This window comes from Neocloeon triangulifer, unplaced genomic scaffold (genome assembly GCF_031216515.1).
Source record: "Neocloeon triangulifer isolate White Clay Creek 2 clone unplaced genomic scaffold, ASM3121651v1 ptg000017l, whole genome shotgun sequence".
Classification (NCBI taxonomy): Eukaryota; Metazoa; Arthropoda; class Insecta; order Ephemeroptera; family Baetidae; genus Neocloeon; species Neocloeon triangulifer.
The window spans coordinates 3078358-3098069 of NW_026775559.1; the positions used below are offsets into that span (position 1 = coordinate 3078358).

Genomic DNA, 19712 nt, shown 5'->3' on the forward strand with positions numbered 1-19712 from the left:
TCTCAATTGAAATTGTTTATTTTAAATCTGTTTCAATTCTTAGTATATAATATAATTATGTATTACTTTTATGTTACCTGCTCTGTACAGAAAGTTGTGGCAGTCTTTGGGCAAAAAAAATATTAATTAAAAAGTTCTGTTTGGCATGAGAAGTGCTTTATAGCGCAGTTAAGAGGCAGAATGAAAAGTTAGTCGGTTTAATTCTCTTCTCTGTACTTCCAGTTAATTAGCTGCAGTGCGTCTCACTTAATCCTTTTTAATTTAATACGCGGCATTCTTTTCCGTACATAAGCTCTCCTTCATCTCTCTCTCCGAAACTCATTTGAGAATCGTCCTTTATCTGGCTGCGTGCAGGCGCGCGTCATTGGAGCTTGTTATCCCGAGAGCAATGCCAGAGAGTAACGAGAGAGTATTCAGCTGCCCCTCTCTCACACAATCAGTCCGAATGGGACGCGAAAATGGAGCACCAGATAAGCTAGAAAAGTCCGGATTGGCTCCTCGGCGGAAATAAACGATGCGGCCCAGATAGCGCAAGTAAATGCGCGGCGACCTTCGTAATTGCGGCAATTTGGCTGCCAAACGACGCGAATTCACTCGGAATTGCCATCACAAATCATTAGGCTTATCAGGCCTCCAATTAAGTCGGGAGAATTCTGCGAAATTGCTTGTAAACAAACTTTGGCCGAACCTTAGCTCTACATCTCGACGATGAAAAAAATTATATCTGCACTGCCATTGCAATTGTTCTGGATTTTTTTTCATTTTTTTTTTAAAAGTAGGTGCCAATTCTGGAGATATTTTTTGATGATGAGTGAAAAAAATAATAGGTGATTTTACTTAAAAAATGTTTTGCTCTTTAGGCTGTATAAAAAAATTAAAATCATTTGAGGCTATTGTGAATGCAGCTCTAACCTAATTAAGTTTTTGTGTGAATTTTCATTAATTTTTACGATATTAGGTCTCTCTTTTACCACTTATAACAAGTTTTTGAAAACACATGAAACGGAATAAATATTCGTTTGGATAGAAATTTGGTGCATAATCATGGATAAATATATAAATAAAGGAGCAAAACTTATGATTTTTGTAGGATATTTTTTGAAGCAGAAGATTTCCGAAGGAATTTTTTATCTTGACAGTTGTTGTTTGTTTGGCTTCCATTCTTTCTCCGACTGTCATGATTTATCTTCACGCCGGACGAGAAAGAATGGATGGCGGTGGCGCCTCAGAATTCGCAAATTTATCGTTGTGTCATCACAAGAGACTGAATATTATTATTTGTCCGCTAATGACGCTTGCGTCCTCTCTGCAGAAAATCCAATCAATACATACGCGGGAGGCGCAAAGACAAAAGAAGGAAAAAATTCCCCAGGGGATTATTTCTGGGAAAAGCGGCGACGACGGCAAAATCCCTTTTCTCCTATGAGTACGAGGTATTCCCGAAAACAGAACGTGCACGTTTTCTTTTTTTTGCATTTTGCGAGAGAACTCATACAATTTATATTTTTATAATAATATTAGAATCCTGATAATTTTAGCCAAATGTTATCAAAAATAATTTTAATTCACCAGATACCAGATAGATGATTGAATAATTGTTATTTGTTCTAATGGATATGAATTAAAAACCGTAATAAACTAAAACAATTAATACACCCTCATTAGGTACCATACCTTATAAATTAAAATGACTGATCATCCCTTCTTGGAGAGGATCGTTCAAAAAAATCTGCGTTCTATCTCATAATTTGTAATGTTTAGGTCGCTTTCTTTTTTCACATCACAAAATTAATGTTTTTAATTATGATTACAAAGTACCCTGACTTACAATTTATTGTGACTATTTAGTCGAGGGCTATAAACGCAAACTTGCAAACTAGGAATACTACTACGCTGAAAATCAGTAAACAGAGAAAAGCCTTTGCTTCGTTTTAAACATTAGTGTTTTTTAATCAATGACGCAAATTTTCACAAAATCAAAACTGCGAACGTAATGTAGATCACATCCTAAAAGGATGTTACTCATATTTAAAAACATCCTGTCGGCCTCATGTTCCCTTACAAAACACCGACAACTGTTTCAGTCTGATTTTGGTGAGAAAAACATGAAATTCTGCTGCGTGTCAAGTGCATCACTCTTATTAATCGTGATATTCGTTTTGGTATGTGAAAAATAACATCTATGATCAACATAATAGAGAACTCTCTTATAGAATTTTCAGCGAACTGATGGAGTCAATCGTGGAGTTACCAAAAATATTAAAAAAGGGCATCAAACAGAATCGCCAAACTCTAAAACAAAAAGTGACATTTTTTTATAGTTAATTAGTTTTTATGTTTTATTTTTATACAGAAAATATGAATCGCAAATATATTATTCGGTGCTGTGGAGCTACTACTTGCAGCAAAGAATTTCAACAAAAACGACATGAACAATCGGTATTTGTAATTAACAATTTGATTTATAAAATTTAGTGCAATTTTAGAAAAACGTGATTAAGAAAATTTTGCTTAAATCTCCTAGATAGCAAATGTCACATCTGCAACATTACCAAGTACAGAAACCACAGTAAATAACAATCAGGTCATTCAGGAAGTCACCTTAACATTCGTTACTCCTAACGAAGCTACTGAAGATATTTCTCAAACAGGCGCATCGTCTTTAAATTCTGATGAAAAATCAACTGTAGATGAATTTTTGAATCTTTCAGCGGAATCAGCTACTAACATCGATGAATTAAAAACCAGTATTTTATCTTCATAAAGCTAGAAGCTATGAAAATAACTCAAATTTTGTTAGGTAATCCAGCCCTTGAGCAAATTCCCCCAGAAAGTTCAGCAATCACGTTTGAGGGGTTAAGTTCGGCGTCTGAGAACTCTGATATGTCCATTCTGGAATCAACAACTGAGAGTTTAAGAAACACTGGAACAGAAAATCTTCCTCCAACAACAATTGCATTTAACGCTGAAAGCGTTTCCAGTGTTTCTGACCTAGGAAGCTCGCAATCTAACAGTCAAAAGCTAACAGCCGCAGCAGCGTCTACTAATTTGCAGGCCACAATCAAGCAAATTACTTCAACTAACAATAAAACAAGCACTGTAAAGTCGTCCTCATTATCTGCCAATAAGCCTACCTCGCCGATACAAACTGCTACTTCTTTTGTGACAAAACTTGCCTTAACTACCGTAGCAAAATCTACCAGCAGTGCACCTACACCAAGCACTTTTAAGTTATCCTCATTATCTACACAAAAGACAACCTCACCAATGCAAACTGCTACTTCTTCGGTGACGAAAATTTCCGCAACAACCACAATAAAATCTGCCAGCAGTGCACCTACGACAAAGTTGTTCTCATTATCTACCACAAAGTTACCCTCACCGATACAAACGGCTACTTCTTTGGTGACGACAACAAAGCAACTAATTACGTATGGAGGGGTGACAACAACGTCGATCAAGCCTCAGACGACTGTGACGACAATTAAATCCTCAATTCCAATTACAACCACAACTCAATCAATGACCAGTACCAAGATTACTACTAAAAGAACCACAATCACATTTACAAACCGCCCCACTATAAGCACAACCACCACTGTTAAAACTACAACCATTTCCCGACCTTTATCGAAGGAGGTATGATTTCTTATAAAACATAAAAATATATAAAAACCGCTAAAATTATATTTCAGAGGCTATTCAACTGTTCCACTCAGCAGTGCCACAAAAATGTAAACAATTCATAAAAACCATTATTTGAATATTTAACGGTAATATGGTTTTAAATGCAAAATTTAGAGCACGCTTCTAAAAGATGACCCTGCAAAGAGTATGAAATCATTTATTAACATATAGATTAAATGGATTAATATTACGCTTTTAGTCCTTCGAGCATCTTGGTTCACTGCCTGTGAATATTCTTTTATTTTTGGAACGTCTCTAGTAATTAATGAATTATTATTCAAATGAAATTTTGTTATGACTAACAACGCTCCATTCAGGTCACTTGGGAAGATAATTTTAAGTTGTGCTGCAGTGTGAACATGACTCCTATAGCATTTGAAAACGACATCAAACGAACCTGTCTAGAAAAATCATTAGGTACAATTTTTCATGTGTAAACATTTAATTCCCTATATTTTGGTAAGAATCACAATAGATGGATGGAGATTAAACAAATTTTACTGGACATCAGGAAGAAAACTGTACCACACAAATTATTCGTTTGAATTCTGTCACTCAAGGGGTGACATTGTGCAGAAGGGTACATCTGGTAAATTTTGGGCCCCTAGGGAACCAATGGAAACGTGGGACAAGCTCTGCTTACTTTCATCCATTGACAAAAATCGTGACTCCGTTAGCCTTTATGCGAGAAATTGTTCAGAACGTTTCCTTCTTGCCTGCCAAGTAATTAAATTTTTTTATTTTTGGAGTTATATGAAACTGATGTCCAAAATTCTAGACTAAGGCCACAACAACGCCAGTACCAGACATAAAATACCAAAATTGCAAATTAGCTCCAACCTGCCAAAGAAACGTGTGTTCAGGTTTTTTTTAATTTTTTTTAATTAAATTCCAATGCAGGGCAGTTTATTTGTATCGCAAACTGGAATCATGGTTCTGAAAGGTTTTCCAATAGTTATCTATTGAAAAACATTTGAATGATCTGATTTGTTAATTTCAGCTTCAGAAACATATGGAAAGTGGATTAAAATTTCAGGGCGGGTTTACATGTTTAGTCACGAAAGTTTAAATGTATCACAATCTAAATCCTGAAACTAAACAAATTTTATTTATTGTAATTTATATTTTTGATCATGGTGCAATCAGTGGGAAAATGCAATATCAAAATGCTGCGAGATGGGAATGAAGCTGCTCAGTCTGGACTACAAGCACAAGTACGAAAGTTTGGCTTCAATAATTTCAGGCATGTTAATCATTTTTATTCATGACAGTGATATTAATTTAAAATTTTGATATGATGTAGAAAATAAAACTTTTGAGGGCACATACTGGACATCCGGTGCGAGGATCGCGGACAAAAACAGTTTTGGGTGGTGTGCAAGCAACATGAGGGTGAGAGACGGTGTTTACGCTGCAGGTCAGCCAAATGATCGTGGTGACTGCTTGGTTGCCGAGCTGAAAGGTGGTTCTGTTAGTCTGATCAGCCAGAATTGCAGCAAAACCTCGCTGAAATTCATATGCGAGGTATATAGAGAGAACAATGAGATATGTGAAGCGTTTCCGATTTTTTATATGTTATTGAAAGTCAATAATTTTTTGAAATCATTATCATTAACTATTAGAATCCTAATGGAAAAATTGTATGCGATTTTTCAGGCACGAGATACTACAAAGGCTTCATCACCTGGGAGAGCAATCTTGCAAGAATGCGGAGAAATATATAATATCACTATGAGTAAACACATTTTGAAATTATTTAATGAGAGCTGGAAAAAATACTGAACAATTCATTATTAATAGCTGAGATTGATTCTTTGTGGTCTAGCAAAACATTTGACATGAGATTAAAGGTAATTAAAATAAAATTTTTACATTTAATATAAACTGTGTATTAAATTCTTCCTAGTGTTTTGTTAAATGCGTTGGCGAGTTTGGAAATTTGGTATAAATAATCATTTTATGTGTAAATTGATAAAAGCTAAATCAAAAAACAATTGTGAAGATTTTGGAAGGGCAGATTGTAACACAGGAGATGATACGCATTGCTGAGCAGTTCACTATGGGAGGTGATGTTAGCTTACTAAATAAAAACATGGAGGTTGCCTCAAAGTGTGGAAATAAAGGTACAGAAAGTTTAACAATCGAATATATGAATAAATTTATAGATTTTCTTCAGTGGGCATGGATGAATGTGACACGGCGTCCCTGGCATTCAGTTGTGTTGCCGAAGAAGCACCAGATATTATGCAAAGAGCTTTACTTAAAGCGGAAATTAATGCCTCAGCGGTATTCATAATTTCATTATATATATATATTCTTGCTATTTAATTCATCTTTTTTATAAAATACTTAAGCAGCAACAAACGAACCATTCTTTTAAATTTTTCGCTTGATTTAAATTAAAACTATATTTAAATAAATTATAACAATTTTTTACTAGGAGTCGGTTGGTCTACCCCTCGCACAATCCTACTGCAGATACGACGTCCCTTACGGTCTTAATGCAAGTTAATTTTTTAAACAAATTCTGGACTAGAGAAATTACCTTAGCATGCTTTTTACTTTTAGTTTGCTTGGCGCCAAGCGTATTTAGACGAAAATCGTAACAATTCAAGCATCTGTTTTATTGTCTGATCAAAATAAATTAATTCTTTTTTTTTCTAAAATCCAGCAAGTCCGGGTGGTCCACTGACGAGAGCATATTACAATCAATGTGGCGCACGAAATTATTTGCTCATTGAGAGCAACGATACCGTTAGTCATATTGCCAAGTTTAGATATAAATTTTTAAACTGAATTTTTTATTCAGACCAGCATTGGACCAGCAACAAGAGCTTGTTTAGAGTATGGCTTGCAACATGTGTCATTTGAAACTTTTGAAGAGCTTCTGTGTGTTAACGAACTGTTTGCTGGTATGGAAACAATTTGCCAAATATTCATTGCCCACAAGTGCACCCATTTAATTTAATCTGATATTTTGCAGTTCCAAATAAAGTTTACACGCTCTGGACATCAGCATCATTCATGAGCTTGGCAGATTCGCCAGTTTGGTGCGCGACTAATGCTCCTCTTGACATCTCTTTGTACCCGTGGAACCTACAAGGGGTAAAGAAATTCACTGGAACCAGTGCTGGAAGGATGTTTGTAGTAGTTGTAATTAGGAAAATCGAACCGTATTTGATGAATATTGTCAATTCTGGAATTCTTGGTGGAGTATTGTGTGAGGGCAGATATAAATAAATACAAGAATTAAAAATACAGCATTGAAGAAATAAATTTGTTGGTAAAATTTATGAAATTAAATTTGTGTTGAAATAAATATTTGTATTGGTGTTTAAAATTTCACTTTTCTTGTTTATTTGAAATTGGAAATCGGTATTTAAAAATTGATCTGTTTAAGAATTTCAGTGCATTACAATATTAAAAAAAAAATATAGAAACTAAATAAAACTCCACTTTCGGTGAAGGTATCAAAAAGGTCCGAGTTTAACTTTGATTTTGCAAGAGTGTGCAAGATATGACCTGGATTCATCGATTGGCAAGTGAATACCAAGGGGTATTTATGCTGCAAACAACTCATTAAATTTTTCCGGTTGAATGCTGATAGAGGAATTTCCAATTAGGGCGTGTTTATAAATGTGAAACGAGCGTCGATCCATTGAGATTATCAGGCCGGTGGAAAAATGGATTGGATTCACGGCAGCAGTCAAGCGAGCGGAAAATTGATTGCGAGAGAGGCGGACGTTGATGAATCTTAATTGCGCTCGCGTCTCTTCTTGTTTTCTTTGGCTTCGCATTTCCGAGAGAAGGAATGAGAGATAGCGATCCTTCAAAGTAAAGGAAATGGATGGAGCCGATCTGTTTTTCTGTAGAAGCGTTTTCAAGTTGAAAACAAAAGCTGTACTTTGCAGTTCTCGCTGACGTCGTGACGAAATTGAAAATTCTGGGGTGCATTGTTATGCGGTGAAAGGGGCGTCTGACAGTTTGCATTAAAAAAAGAGACGTTGTTTTGCTGCGTGTCAGAAGCAGATTACGGTGCAGACAATGTTTAGTAACTTGACGCCCTGACTGTTATAATAGCGTATACTGACAACAGTATTGATTTACAGCCGAAAATTTCAACCTTATCAGCAAATATCGTGTTATTAAAAAAAACAATATTTAAAAATACATTTTCTTGTTTAGTAAAAGTTAGAGTAGTCGGTTTGAAATTACTCTAAATATTATTTAAATTTAAAATTAGAGCAGAAGTAAACATTTAGTATTGAAACTAGTTGGAAAAAATAAATCAAATTCTAAGTTCAAACAATTTTCGTTTAACAAAGATAAGAAGTAACGTGAAAATGAAATTAATGCCAGCACCATTAACGTTAATTGAGTATACATATTATTAACAAGCTGCCGACTTAACATTTTTGAATTTAAAAGAATATTGCAATTTCCCTTCGTACAAATATCCATGGCACAGGCAATGGATATTTTAATGCAAGAGATTATTGCTTTTATTCTATGAATCATCCACTACCTCTCTTTCGACTTTTGCCAATACGGGCCATCAGCCGTTCACTCGCACCCATCAGTTCAACAGATTTGCCAATGGCCTATAAATAACGCATTTATGAATCTTGGACGGCGTCCAGCGCAAGTGAAACGAGGTCGGCCGTCGCACTAGCCTCACCATAAATATCGTAATGACCGCAAGCAATAATAAAAGAAAGAGCCTTCAAGCAAAAAGCCTAGAGTAGCTCGGCAGCAATTAGAAAATTGGCTTGCACTATGGATAAAATTTATTCTTCTACTCGGCAGCGACAAACACATAAAAACCACTCGCATTTTACTCCCGCCACCGTCGACGATATGAAATATTTAATGGCTGCAGAACTGCTGTGATGAGAAAAGTGCTGCTTGCGCTCTTAACAAAAATAAAAAATAAAAACAAGCCTGTTGAGCTGAGCTGCTGGTCAGCGCGCGCCGATGATTTGTGTGTTATCCGCATCGCAAAAAAGGAACGAGAACTGTAATGAAATGCGCGGTGGAGGAAAATTTATAATTAAAAATTAGCAGCCGCAGAGCCTCGAGGGCCCTCGTTTTCCGAGGCAGGCAAAGCGCCGGGCATCAATGTTGTGCCGGTTGCATAAACAAGCCATTGTTCATACAATGAAAAACTATGCATCATGTTATTCCTCTGCAATAACATTTGATTACATACAATAGAGAGTTTGAATTGTTTGTAGCTAAACATTGCCATTTAAATTAATTGAGAAATTTAATTATAGTTTTAAGAACTAGGATGTATTCAAATATGGATCATTGACTCTAAATTTTCAGGATAAATAACTTTTGAAAACAAATTTAGATATCTAAAAAAAAGCATTCAAAATAATTTAATTTATCAATTAATTTTCAATGATGAGAATATAATCATTACAAAACGCAACCCTTGAACTTATTGCAGATTTCAAGTCTGAATTCATTTTGTTTCATAGTTTAAGCTATAAACGGAGTACCTCCTTGGCTTAAAATTTTGCCCACGTCAGACGGGCAGATAATTTGGATACATGGGGCGATACGTCGACGTGGCGAAATTGCGGCGCCGATTAGTTTAATCCCCTGGGTATGATCAATTATTTTATTACGAGACGACAACGGCGCGCTCGTGTTTTGAATAATCCGGCCGGCGACGGAAGGTCACAAGGCCATGTTTCATTAAATATGGCTGGGTATTGCCGGTTTTATTACGGACTCGCACACCACCGCTTGAATTGGTGGCTGCGCGTGCCTGGGATTAATTCTGCGTAGTGGTGAACGAGAGGAGTTACACGGCAAAGCACTCTAGAAAACGAATCGTATTTTAGCAGATTTTTCTCCCTTCAAAAGACACACGTCGTCCGACGACAAATAATCCGCTCATTTTTCCATTTATTTTCGCGACGTCTAAGTGTTTTTTTCTCCAAGATGCAGCGCGCGTGCACGTCATTTATCTTGATACCCTGCTAATCCGCGAGCATGATAATAATTTCTCTCTTACTGAGCAAGGCAATTTTTCTTCCCGCTGGTCTATCAGATGACGGGGCTAGCGAGTCTGGATATTGTACAGAAGATATAATATTTTATATTCAAAAAGTTTGCAGCTCGATGGGGGATTTTCTCAAGATTGAATTATCTGCGTTCTCCACTTATCTATACCTGGTAATTTGATTAAAAACTTTTTTATTTAATCATCCAATCGAGTAATTTGTATGAAATTCAAAGGATTTGGGATTTTGATGTTGAATCAGAAGAAGTTAAATTGATTTTTTAGACAATTTTCTCCGTTGAAGGTTGATTCATGGTGTTTGAATTTAAATTTATCTTTCCTCGACGGGCTTTTGTGTCATTTATTGTGTTGTGGAAAAAATATCCTGTTTTACATGTTTCGGCGGGGAACTGAAACTCATTAATTGTGACTGCAGCCAGCAGTCCACCATGTAGAGCAGGGATATTGCTTTTTCTACACAATAATATCCGACTCTGAAAAAACCCATCAAGGAAAAACCTTATTAATGATTTTTAGCCTCATAATTTATTCTTAATTTTTGCAAATAAGATACTACCAAACTTTAATTTCACAATAAAATTAGTCATTATGCGATTAAAAGTACCAAAATGCTTTAAATTTTTGGGCTGAAATAATTTATTTGAAAAGATTTGCATGGATTTTTGTGCCAAATTAAAGTTTCACTAATTCTAGTTTTTTTTTCAGTTAAATAAAACTTGAAGCACTCTAATTTCCAAGAGCATTCTCTGATTTTTTCTTTACATTATAATCCGATATAACGACTATTACATTTTTTACTTTAACCTGGGGAACATTGGAATAACAAATTATAAATTGGACCAAGAATTGAGAAAAAAATTCCCACTTGTAAAAGTATCAACTAACTGACCTTTACAAAATTGATTTAGGAGATACTTTTCACAAGAAAAAATTGACCATAAAAATGTTATTTGAAAGTTATTCAGGAAATTCTATGGCATCGCGCCATAAATTCGCGTAGGAAACGAGTTTTCTTTCAAATTTATGCCTTCGACCTTCGAGCAGTTTATTTTTTTCCCATCTCTCTCGCGCGCCAGATACACTGTTTCGCGACAGCAGATCTATGAGCTGACCATTGCCATGAAGTATGAAGACCGTTACTTGGTCTGCAAATATTTTCCCATCGACCCAACAGCCTTGATTTAGAATCTGCGCCGGCAAACCGGGCAAACAAGCAAGCACCCTTATGTGAGTTGCCGTCCGGGCAAAAATGTGGAGACGCCGGAAATTACAGGGAAGGTGCCATGGGCGGCTCTCGCAATTAGTTTTGTCTCTTGCTGCCACCTAATTGGACGTGAAAGAGAACCAGGCTTGTCATATCCTGCTGGTAGGAAATCCACTTTTGATTTGGTAGAGCTTCCCCAATATAATTGCATCTGAGAAGCATGATGGTGTAGGCGGCTAGTTTTTGGTTAAAGGGAGAGTGGACGGACCAAATTGGATCTCTGCTTGCTCCTATCATTGGCAATGTTTCAATGAAATTAGATTTTGGTTATCTATTTAACCATTTTTTTTTTCAATTAATATAACTGCTTTTTTTAATAAAATTCAGCATTTTAATTCATATTCATAGTAAAAAATCTTCATTTCCATTTTGAAAAAGAAAGAAAAGAAACACAGCAAGGTACATTAAAATTTAAGCTTCTCACGTCAGTTAACAGAGTTGATGGAAATGTTAAAGATTCTTCTGGATTTGCTCTTTATCATAAATGAGCGGAAAGAACTTCAAACGATCCCCTTGATCCTATAAACAGAAATATAACATTATTATTATTGTTGTTTATTTGTCCACATTGTTACAAATACATTGTTTACATTCAATTTTTGAAAAACAATTATTTAGAAAAAGAGAATGTTGGACAAAAAGGCATCACCACTAGCAAAAATTTTGCTAAAACTTCCGAGATCAAAAAGACCCCATCCGCCGCAGTGAGCCTGCGATTTTGATTTTAAAAAAATTGGCCATATCAAATTTTGGTGAAACTCTCTACCTTGCCACAATTTTTTTTTTGCATTTTGTCCCAACAATAGGTAATGCTAATAATTAAAAAAAAAATGGAAGAAATAGTTTCATTGCAAGGGATTAAATTCTTTTCATTTCAGGGATTGATCTTTTCATGAACTGAATTTTATTAAAATTTCATTTTTTACGATTTTTTATTTCTCATTATATTAAAATAGTTTCTCAGAATTTAATTAAGCTTAATTATCATAAAATTAATTTATAAAACCCACGTGGTTAGAGGCATAAATTTTGACAGTAACAAATTGAAACCTTAGGCAGAGAGATGAAAATCTGACATATGAATTCTGAGGCTGTCAAAAAGCAGAGGCATGGAAGCGCTGTGCTTTCACTCTTTCACTTCGAATAGCTACACCGTGCGATCGAAAAGCCACTTTTGAAAGCGAAAAATGTAATGTCAAGCTGGCTCGCGCTGCGTTTTCACCCCCTGTATTCCTCTATTACTCAAACCGATTTCGATTTTTTTCCTTCACGAGGGTTTGCTGTAAAAAAGCGACAGCAAACGCGGTGGTGTAATGATTATGCTCTCGACAAATCGAGGATTCGCTTTTACCGCAGTGGAAAAAAAATACTAGTGTGTATGTGAACCGGAGCAAAGCGTAATGTGGCCAATCGCACAGAGATCAATTCGTCATTTTTATGTCTGCTCTTGTTAAGGTCCCTCCGGAGATTTATCATAATGCTGCTGGAATATCACTAGAAAGAAGTGACGCATTTGCAGTTTTTTGCTCGTTTGGTGGGAAAAGAAACTGAAAAGAGTCGCGTGATGCCCGAGTTTATGTCGATCGGATGATCCTTGAGAGCAAAATTAAATAAGAATGTCGGCAAAAGAAACGTCGTCGGCAAGAAAGGCGGAATGTACAATGGGCTCAAGTTCGAATTAGCATAATGCGATGACACAAACTTTGCCTGGAAAACTTTTTCGATTTTGCATTAAATGGGCGCAGAGAGGGAATAAATTTAAGACATCTGGTTTTATCGTCCATTCTAAGAAAGAACACCAAAAAACTTGCAGTTTAAATAAAAATATTTAAATCATATGGTTTAAATGTCTAATATTTTTTAAATTTTCATTTTTTTGGGTCAAATTTAGCGCTTCAAACTCTGCTATTGTGTTTTTCTGCTGTTCAAAAAATATTCTGGTGTGCACCGTTGAGCTGTGCCTTTTTTTCTCTCAACAAAATGAATTTTTGTTCGCAGGCGTCAATGCTATCTCCCCTGGGTGCTCCTTCGTGCGCTGACACAAAAATGTGCAGCAGTGAAGATGACGAGCTGACCAACTGCGACAACGTTCCTTCCGACCCAAAGTCGTACCCATTTGCCCTCGTTTTGCGTCTTCGAGTTATGCAGGTTTGTAATAAAATTTCACGTCATGTTGGTCAATCACTATCAAAATATTTGCTTTGATATCAATTTTATCAATGCAAAAAAAGTTATAAAAGTGGCAATTATTTTATGCACACATAAACACCAACCATTCAATCTCAAATATTATTTATTTTAGCAAATTGTGAAAAGAATAAAATCGATTCCAGGAGAATTACACTAAATATTGACATTCGAGACCAAAAATATTTGTTTTGATGTGGTTCAATTTTTAATCAACTTCGTCTGCAAAAAAAATCAACTGTGAGTAGCAATTTGTGTTTACATACATCATAACCTCATATGAACCATTCAATTATAAATGTTTTCTTAAGAAAATTGTGAAGTGAAAAAGTTTTTGGTAATTTAAACCACAGTTTTTTTACAAATTCAATTAATCAAATTTTTAATTTTTACCGTTTTCTGTACCATAATGTTTTAATACTTGGACACGTTAGTGAAGTTTTAAAGAGCTAGCAATTTAAAGTACACTTTTTTTTAAATTTTTCCATACTTATAAATATCCCCTCTCCTCAATATTGATTTTGCAAGGAATAGGAGTACCATACAGTCATGTGCATGTGTGTCAACTGCATTACTCGACTCTCTGGCCAAGTGACTCCCTGAATAACTAATGTCCACATGCAGTGCTAGCAATAAGAGTGCGGTCTAGTTGTTCTCCACATGCTGAAATAGTGAATAGCAAAAAGCACTAATATAAGTTGTATGTTGTATACAAAAACTTGGAAGTGAAGGCGGCATTGTGAGAATGCATTTGATTAAATTGTCAGCAGTTTATGCTTATTCAGTGAGTACACAATTTATCGTTTGCGTTGAAAATATTCATAGTTAGCAGCTCAGCACTTTATCCAATAACTTAAAAATCGATTTGACTGGAGGAGGTGTTCATGAATTTGAAAAAGTGGGTGCTCACTCGTTGAAATTTTGATTTTATTTTAAATAACAATAAGTTGTTGGATGTGTTGGATAAATTGTAAAATAAAAATTTTTATAGCCACCGCTTTTCATACATTAATAAAATATCAACATGGGAAAACTCTTTTCTTGAATTTTTTAAATTGATTGTTTGAAAAGGTTTAATTAGAATATTAACAGTTGTTGCACTATTATATTATATAATAATAATGATCTTGAGATATAATAGTCTCAATCCAGTTGTGATCGCTACCATAACTCTTGGAAAGGCAATTTAATTAAGGCTAACCTATGCTAGAGGTTGATTGGAAATCTTTTGCGCAGTTTGCGTGCCACGCAGTGGTATAATTATTGTTAATCTCTTTGTGCATTTTCTGCGTCAAAGCCATAAAGAGTCGCAGCACATCAAATGGAAGCGGGGCGGGGTGCATTTTACGCGGTTTGGCCGCAATTTGTGCAAGCAAAACAGCACTCGCATTCGTTGCGCCTAATGGCACGTAAATGTGCTGGCTGGCGCTCTTTCACCACCCGTTCGGAATTAATTCGGGAAAACGGGGTCATGGACGTGGAATATGCACACATCACATAGTGCAAATTGAACTCTGTGAAGTTGCAAAAAGGTCTGCGGAAATAAAAATAAAACAAACATTTATTTTGTCCAATAGAGTCAGTAAAATCAAAACATGCACAAAATTAATTCCATGTTTAAAATTTAAAACCATCGATCAAAAAAAGAATGTGTTTAAATCAAGTTTTTTTAATTGAGTAGCTCAATATGCAGTTACTTGATTTTGCAGCAAATTTCACTTGTATGCAAGGCAAGCTATTTTTACAATAATAATTCGCATATACATGAAAAAATGGAGGAATAATAAAGTACTTTTATTCTTGGATTTAAAGGAAAAAAAATTTCTGGAAGGGAAAAATCTGTCGTGCATGCTCTTGACAGAACAATTTTCTCCGTAAAAGTACAAAGTATATCCTTCGGGAAAAACTTCACTTCCAACTTTAACTGTGATTTTTTTCTCCGATGAAATTGCGTTGCAGCAACAGGGCCTATCAAGTTTTAATTAGCTTTGTGTGTACTTGACAAGAACTTTTCTCTATACACCCACTATCATGGTGAAAAAGTCAAAGTTCCGTTCAACTCATGGTGCAAATTAATTTTTCTTGGCGAACGTTTTCTGCCTCGTAGTCATTTCTCCACAACTTTATTCTTTATTTTCGTTTATCTTCTAAATTAAACTAACAAGTGCTGAAACTCTCGTGGGAAGCATTTTATAGTAAAAGGCTTCTTCTACAATAAATTGATTCGTATATGATTGAATATTTTACAGAGTTAAAAGTCACTTCACTGTTGAATCATTTTTTTTGATAAAGCGCGATTCTCATAAAATTTTCCGCAGAAATTTTACCATCTTTATATTGATGAACGACGAACGCGGCTTAAAAGAACGAAAAATGAAAAAAAAATGCGTGAAGAAAACTTTGGCTGGCGCGCCGGATAATTTCATCACGCCGAGCCCATGTGGTGGAAGCGATTCGGGGGTAATGGGCTGGCGACGTTTGGCGGCCGACGCGGCCGTAAAGCAAAACGGCGAGCACTAATCACGGACGATAACGCAGGCTCCGTCTTCATTCTCACGTTGTTTTATCAGATTTATAATACATCATGTCCCCCTCAGATAATATTCAGTACAAACATCGTCAATAATAATAAAAAAAAAAAATATGTAGGTCAGATACTGTAGGTGTAAGTTGTGTTTACTCTTATCTTCAAATGAAAAGTAAGATAGGGTACTTTATTTGAAAAAAAAATTCCATTGAAAATGTATCGAGGTGAATTAAACAAATGTAAATTCAGATATTTAGTCACATGATTAAATTTCTAAAAAATAAAAAAATAAAATTGATACGTATATTAAATTTATTTTACTCTTCATTTGAACGCAGATTTATGAAATTTAACGAAAGTTATAAATAAACTATTCTTTTTCTCTATAAATCAATTATCTGTAAATTTGACTTTTTCAATGAGACTACATTTGCCATTTTAAACTTGAACAGCCCTTTATTCCAGCTTTCCAAAAGCAACCGTTCAAGTCAAGTGCTTCTGGAATGCAAAGATCGAGGCGCTGCGCCGTGTTTGAACCGCCGCCGCGCATACCCGTCGAGCCGCGAGGCACAATTTCACTTTTGCTCTCTAATTAAACGGCAAGAAAGTGGGATGCAAATTTTCCTGACGCTTAATTACATTTTTCGCCGGGAGCAAAAATAAATTCTGCCCACTCTTGCTCTCGTTCTTGATGGAAATTTTTGCGTTAGCTTTTGCTGATCATTAACTAATAATTACTTTGCAATTCACTCTAGGGAAATTTTAGATTATGCGGAATTCACGTCACTAGTGTTGATTTACGAGGCTCAACATTTGCCCTCTCGAGCCGCCTACCATTGCTCCAGAGAAATTCAATTACATTATGTTCACTTTGCCTTCCACCCGCGCTACGTGGTGTTTTGAATATTGCTTCATTGCTGTGGATATTTTATAGATGTAATTTTTCCTCGATATTATTTTTGTTTTTAGTAATATTAATAATTTATTATCATATGGATTATTGTTCAATATTGTCTCATATATATTATGTTCCTAAAATAATTTGGAAGTTTTTATGATTTATTCACCTTACTTTTCCCTCAATTTTGTCGGGTAGCTGTGGGTTTTAGAATTGACTGAAGAGAGAGGAGAGAGAGTCGATGAGTGCGTGCGAGTTAGCAAAAAGACGCGCACCGGCAGCTTGACTTTCACAAACAAATTTCGCCCTCGCTTCTCGTTCTCCACGACGACGGCTGATTTAATAAACACACGCGCCCCTTTTGGAAGCACAGAGCGCAAACCTTGACCTTTTCGCCGGTGCTCGTTTACCAGAGTAACTGGAAAGGTGCTTCGGATGATATTTTCCTTTTTGCGATCCGATTTCAAGTTTCCTCTTTTTTTCCGACCGAGTCTTTGTGCAAATTCGCCTCTTCACGTCTTGCGCTTTGTGCCCGTCGAGTAAGAAAGAGCAAACTTTGGATCGTCAAAAGCGAGAATAATTCATATACCTGGGCTCCGAGTTGCTCAGGAAGGTGAAATTTATGTTTATTTTGCAACTCTTGTGCGTGCGTAAACAGGTGTTTAATTTCGCGTAAAAGCTTCTTGCTCGCTGCCGGTGGGACACACGTAGCTCGCTGCTCAAGGTAGCAAAGAAGCCCCTGGATAAATGTAACTCCATCACTGAGATGTGAACACTTCTTTTTTTGCTTTTTCGCGACTTGCATGTTTTCGTCTCCACGAGAGACATAAAAAGGTACACATTTGTGAAGCTGCCAGAGAGCAAGTGCGTTCATGTTTGTCACCCACAAGGTTATTATTAAAAACATTCTTAACAGAAAATATAATTAAAGGATGAGAGAAACTCAAAAGAGGTCTTTCTATTCTGTTTAAAATTTTAACAAGTTTGTACTTTTCTTTAACAATAAGAATGAATATTAATCATTTTTGTTTTATGTTACAGATTGTTTGCGGAATTTCTGCCATGGTAATGGGGACGGTGGCTTTGATTGAAGAGAGAGGCCAGATGAATCTTGGACTAGGGGTTCCTGCAGGTCAGAAACAAATAATGATTTTTATTTATTTATTTTTATTTTTTAACTTATGCTTGACTAACACTTTCCATGAAAATTTGAAGCCATGTTCAACCTTTTTGTAATGAAGAGAAATATTAAATACTACGTAAAAAAAGGATAATTATCTTGCTAAAATCTTATTTTCTTACTGTTTTTTTTTTATATCTGTTTATCGCTTGAATCTTATTTGACGCGTTGAAAATTGGAAAATTGGTACACAAATTTTACCTTCATTTGATTTTGTGCGGTTTTTCCACAATTTGAATTCTTATCACGTTCTGCGTTCCCTTTCAAATTGCATTGAAAGGGCACCCAAATGAATGCTTAAGAGAAGCTTGTCTCGCTTTCACCGTCAGAACTAAAAATTTTGTCATTGGCAGGGACTTATTCGCCCTCTTTCATTTCAACGAGAAGTGATAAAAGGCGATACGGACATACATGCGACGTGTGGGGAATATAAAAACAGTTTTATTTCCTAAAAGATCCAAAACTTCTCTAAAATTAAAATTGTTGCTAAAAACGCATACAAATGGTTAAAGGCAAAGAAATTCAGAATGTGACAAATATTGAAAATCAAATCAATGTTAAATGCTTTTTGTTATTATCAATTTAAAAATAAAATATTTTTAAAGTGTTGTTGTAGCAAAGTTGCGTTAATTATTGATTTAAATTTTCTAAGATAACCCATAGAAGACTGTACTGGCCAAAAGTTGCCCTCACTTTTGGAAACTATCTTTGAATTTAAATTTCATTTTTTAATCCCTGAAATCTATTAACAACAATTACCACCGGAATCACAATTCTATTTCATATATTATTTAAACTGTCCTCCCTGTTGATTTAAATATTCCAAAAATTATTTGCTTTATCGAGTTGAAATTACCGACACATTAGACAATATTATGTTTTTGGTTTTTTTGTAAATATTAAGGCAATCTGAAAGCCCAACATTTTTTCCAAGTAATTGAATTCAAAGTTAATTTTTAGTTATTTTGAAGTTCGTCATTAATCATTTTTTGTCTTAAAAAATAAATGTAATTTTGGTCGTCTCTAAATACGCTTTTTGATACTATCATTAATGTTTAAATATTATTATTATTTTTAATTGTGGCCATTGAAATTTTCAGGCGGGGTGGTGGTTCTGGCCGCCTCTCTGAGCATCCACTGCAGCCGAGGCTTCGGCGGCTACGAGCCGAGCGGCTGCAGCTGCGCCAAGCTGCGGTGGCTGGGGCCGAACCCTCGCACGGCCGCCCTGCTGGCCGCCCTCTGGGGCACGGCCCTGCTGCTGGTGGGCGCCCTGGGGGTGCGCGCCACCCTCACCCTCTTCCACAGCGGCCACGGCCCCTTCGCCACGGACGTGCACATCCTGGCGCTGGTGCAGCTCAGCCTCGTCCTGCTGGTGGTCGGCGGCGCCCTCGTCGCCCTCAGGGTCGACTGCAGCCGCGACCCCGACTGACCTGTGGCCATCGCGCACGGCACCACGGCCGCCTCCAGTGCCAGCAGGTCGGCGTGGATTGCGTGAACTTTTGAATGGAAAGACTTAAAAATATGTGCAAAAATAATGTATATCAGCGTAAAGCAGTGGAATTTAAATTATATTTAAAATATTTGTGTCATTTTGTTAAAATTTCTTAATCAATTTTCATATTCACGTAAAAAAAACTAAATCTTATTCTGCATTTTACATTTTGTTTTTTATTCACATAAAATTAATTTGTGACAATAAATCATTCAAGTTGTTTGATGTTAATGATGTTTTTATTTCGTTATAGCTAAATGTATAAATTCGTCTATGAAAATAAAGAAATTTGTAATTGAAATAAGTACATTTTAATGATTGTTATTAATTTTTTTGACCGAGTAGCATCTTCATGGTGCAAAGTGTTGGTTAATTAATTAACTTTCCATTTATTTAGGCCCCTCTTTAAAAAAGAAATTGAAGATTATAAAATGAATGGA

General features: G+C 35.8%; 3 protein-coding genes across 3 annotated transcripts in view; all 3 read left to right on the forward strand.

Annotated features, from left to right (window-relative positions):
- Positions 1-19558, forward strand: part of LOC132203406 (uncharacterized) — a 36656-nt gene extending 17098 nt beyond the window's left edge. The window contains exons 2-4 of the mRNA XM_059631186.1: positions 12987-13136; positions 17642-17732; positions 18881-19558. Of these exons, the coding sequence (XP_059487169.1) occupies positions 12987-13136; positions 17642-17732; positions 18881-19209 (570 nt within the window). The 3' untranslated portion in view covers positions 19210-19558. The remainder of the gene's footprint in view (positions 1-12986; positions 13137-17641; positions 17733-18880) is intronic.
- Positions 2776-4470, forward strand: LOC132203284 (uncharacterized). Its single transcript, XM_059630944.1, has 6 exons — positions 2776-3639; positions 3696-3734; positions 3802-3832; positions 3887-3945; positions 4005-4104; positions 4466-4470. Exons 1-6 carry the CDS (start codon positions 2776-2778, stop codon positions 4468-4470), a joined length of 1098 nt encoding a protein of 365 aa, XP_059486927.1.
- Positions 5008-6927, forward strand: LOC132203285 (uncharacterized). Its single transcript, XM_059630946.1, has 11 exons — positions 5008-5211; positions 5344-5422; positions 5488-5537; positions 5594-5629; positions 5690-5810; positions 5864-5973; positions 6128-6190; positions 6256-6289; positions 6359-6441; positions 6497-6599; positions 6671-6927. Exons 1-11 carry the CDS (start codon positions 5074-5076, stop codon positions 6925-6927), a joined length of 1074 nt encoding a protein of 357 aa, XP_059486929.1. The 5' UTR covers positions 5008-5073.
- Positions 19559-19712: the final 154 nt, after the last annotated feature.